Raw genomic sequence first — 3,302 nt, forward strand, 5'->3', positions numbered from 1 at the left:
TCCGGCACGGCAACCCCTGGGAGAAAGCCCGTCCCGAGTACATGCTGCCTGTGCACTTCTACGGCCGGGTGGAGCACTCTGCCGCTGGTGCCAAGTGGGTTGACACCCAGGTACGGGCCCCACGGGGCTGGCGTGCAGGGAACACCCCTGGCAGGGCTCGACCCATCACCTGGGGGGGCACTTGGTGGCCGGCTGCACCCTGGGCTTGGGTCCTGCCAGCATCCCTGCCTGGGGAGCGTTGTGCTGCGGTGGAACAAACTAGGGAGGAGATGGACATGGGCATGGGGACAGGCTTTGCTGCTCCAAACCTGCTGCCAACCTCTGAAATAACCCAAAAGTACTGCCAGCAGGTCTGTGTGCCATGCATAGCCTGGCACGATGGCTGAAATGAAGCTTCTCCTGACTCCCACAAGCCTCTCTCCATCCTCTGAGCGTGTTTAGCAAACACCAGCTGCCAGGCAGAACTGGGGGAGCTGGCGGAGCCGGGGTGTCCCCAGGGCAGGGGGTACCGAGCACATTGCCACACGTGCAACCCCAGGAAGGTGGATGCAACCCCGAGCTTGCTCCTGCGGGAGGGTCTGTGGGGTGGGAGCGCTCCGGTGAGGCAGGGGGGATGTGGGGGGGGACTGGTGCAGGGCACAGCCCGGCTCTAGCTGCCCTGGCGATGGTCTAGGTGGTGCTGGCGCTGCCCTACGATACCCCCGTGCCCGGGTACATGAACAACACCGTCAACACCATGCGCCTGTGGTCGGCTCGGGCACCCAACGACTTCAACCTGCGGGACTGTAAGTGGGTGCTGGCAGGGTGCTGAGGGGGGTGGGGCAAAGGAGGGGGGTCTCATGCCCAGCTCATCCCGCTGCTCCTCCCCAGTCAACGTTGGAGACTACATCCAGGCCGTGCTGGATAGAAACCTGGCGGAGAACATATCCCGCGTCCTCTACCCCAACGACAACGTAAGTGGGGGCGGAGGGGTGGCCCTTTAGGGTGGCTGAAGGTGGCGGACAAGCGCCTCTTGGCTTTCCTCCCCACTGCCCTAGTATTTTGAGGAGTGTCCCAAACCTTGCACAGCAGGGCACTGGGGAGACGAGCTTTCCGCGATGCTCGGGGTGGGGATTTAAACCTCTGTTTGTATCAGCACGTCTCCAAACCCCCTGTGCTGAAAGCAGGACCGTGGGAAGACCTCAGGGATTGAGCTGCTGCCAAAACTGGCACAGGGGGAAGCGCTGGGGGTGGGTCCCCACATGGCCGGGAGCCCCAGGAAGGCATTGCGGGGCGTAATCCTGCAGCGTCCCGCTCCTCTGCTCGCAGTTCTTCGAGGGGAAGGAGCTGCGGCTGAAGCAGGAGGACTTTGTCGTGGCACCACCCTGCAGGACATCATCCGCCGCTTCAAAGCATCCAAATTTGGGAGCACGGAGAGTGTCCGAACCGTGTTTGATTCCTTCCCTGACCAGGTATGAGCCAGGGTGGCTCTGACACCTGTTTCGCTGCCTCCTAGATGCACACGCAGGGCTGGAGAGGTTTTGTGGACCCTCTGTGGCTGCCTGTGCCCAGCTGACTCGGGCAGTGGGTTGCCGGTGTGTCCTCCACGTGTCCCCATAGAACCACCGAATCGTTTCAGTTGGAAAAGCCCTTTCAGCTCCTCGAGTGCCTCCGTTCCCCAGCACTGCCAGGTCCCCCCTGCCCCCTGTCCCGCAGCAGCACCGCCGCACGGCTGGGAAACCCCTCCAGGGATGCCCTGGGCAACCAGTGCCACCCCTGCTCTCCCCACAGGTCGCCATCCAGCTCAACGACACGCACCCCGCCATGGCCATCCCTGAGCTGATGAGGATTTTCGTGGACATCGAGAAGCTGCCGTGGAACAAGGTAGGGAGACCTGACCTGGCCCCTGGGTCCCCTGCACTTGCACCCACCCACAGCGGAACCAGTTTTGTAGCTGCTGGTGGCCTGGGGAGTGATGTGGAGCAGTCAGGTTGGGTTTAACCAGTACGGACCCAGAGGAGCTGGGTCTTCCGTGCTGCTGGCCGTGGTGGGTGGACCATGTGTGGGTGCTGGCACCCACGCAGGGCTGCCTGCACCCTCGCTGCTCAGTGCTGGCTCTCCCCCACCATCATCAGGCCTGGCACATCACCAAGCAGACCTTCGCCTACACCAACCACACGGTGCTCCCCGAAGCCTTGGAGCGCTGGCCAGTGGACCTGGTGGAGAAGCTGCTCCCCAGACACCTGCAGATCATCTATGAGATCAACCAGAAACACCTGGATGTAAGTGCCTTGGGGCAGTGCAGAGGCCTCGCCAGAGAGGGGGACAGGGACGGTCCGGTTGGGCTGGTGGGATTAGGAGATGCACAAACCGACGATGGCGGGAGCGTGGCCGGGTGTTTCTGGCTGCTATTTTGGGAGGTTGGTGTGTAGGAAAGCCCTTCCCACCAGTCTGTGCCCATCCCACGGTCAGAGGGATGCTCCAGGGACTTACTCGTTGGCATTTCTTTGCTCCCTAAATTCGTCCCGGAGAAGGACGAGGTTGAGGGTACAAAGGAGATGGTGGTTTGGCCTCCTGGTCTAGCAGCACGAGGCTTTTGCCTAAATGGTCCCATTGGCCGCGTATGTGCCCACAAGACCCTCTGTGGGAATTTGGGGGGTTCTTCTGTCCAGAGACATGTGTGCTGGGGAAGGGCACCCCTTGGAGGGGTCTGCACTGTCACTGGAGCACAAGCCACCGCTCTGGCTGGCGTGCAATGCACCGGGGACATCGCTGGGGCCCCCTCTTTGGGACAACCCAAATCTCCAGCACTGCTCACCCCCTCTCCTGTCTCCACCGGCAGCACATCGCGTCCCTCTTCCCTAACGACGTGGACCGGCTGCGGAGGATGTCCCTGATAGAGGAGGGAGGCACCAAGAGGATCAATATGGCCCATCTCTGCATCGTCGGCTCCCACGCCGTCAACGGTGTGGCCAAGATCCACTCCGAAATAGTCAAGACTGAAGTGTAAGCACGGTGGGGGAGGTGGTGGTGGTGGATCACCCTTGGCTTGGACATGGTGGTGGTGCCAGGTAGGCGAGCCTGAAGCTGTCCCCTCCTCATCCTCACAGCTTCAAGGATTTTGCAGAGCTGGAGCCGGAGAAGTTTCAGAACAAGACCAACGGCATCACCCCGCGGCGCTGGCTCCTGCTCTGCAACCCGGGGCTGGCGGAGCTCATTGCAGAGGTAACAAACGGCATGGGGGGAGCATGACGGCCCCTGACCCTTCCCCTGAGAGGTGGGTCTGTGCGACCCTCATGAGGGTCAACCAGGCCAAGTGCAAG

The 3,302-nt window shown here is 62.0% G+C and overlaps 1 protein-coding gene across 1 annotated transcript in view; it reads left to right on the forward strand.

Annotated features, from left to right (window-relative positions):
* The window catches only part of LOC104489495 (glycogen phosphorylase, liver form-like), a gene marked incomplete at both ends in the record, with an annotated part of 4,779 nt that extends 1,575 nt beyond the window's left edge, over positions 1-3,204 (forward strand). The window contains 9 exon segments of the mRNA XM_010131660.1: positions 1-110; positions 674-785; positions 871-953; positions 1,309-1,357; positions 1,360-1,451; positions 1,771-1,863; positions 2,115-2,261; positions 2,822-2,985; positions 3,090-3,204. Of these exon segments, the coding sequence (XP_010129962.1) occupies positions 1-110; positions 674-785; positions 871-953; positions 1,309-1,357; positions 1,360-1,451; positions 1,771-1,863; positions 2,115-2,261; positions 2,822-2,985; positions 3,090-3,204 (965 nt within the window).
* Between the last annotated feature and the right edge of the window lie 98 nt (positions 3,205-3,302).

The sequence above is a fragment of the Buceros rhinoceros genome, unplaced genomic scaffold (genome assembly GCF_000710305.1).
Source record: "Buceros rhinoceros silvestris isolate BGI_N320 unplaced genomic scaffold, ASM71030v1 scaffold26872, whole genome shotgun sequence".
NCBI classification, from domain to species: domain Eukaryota; kingdom Metazoa; phylum Chordata; class Aves; order Bucerotiformes; family Bucerotidae; genus Buceros; species Buceros rhinoceros.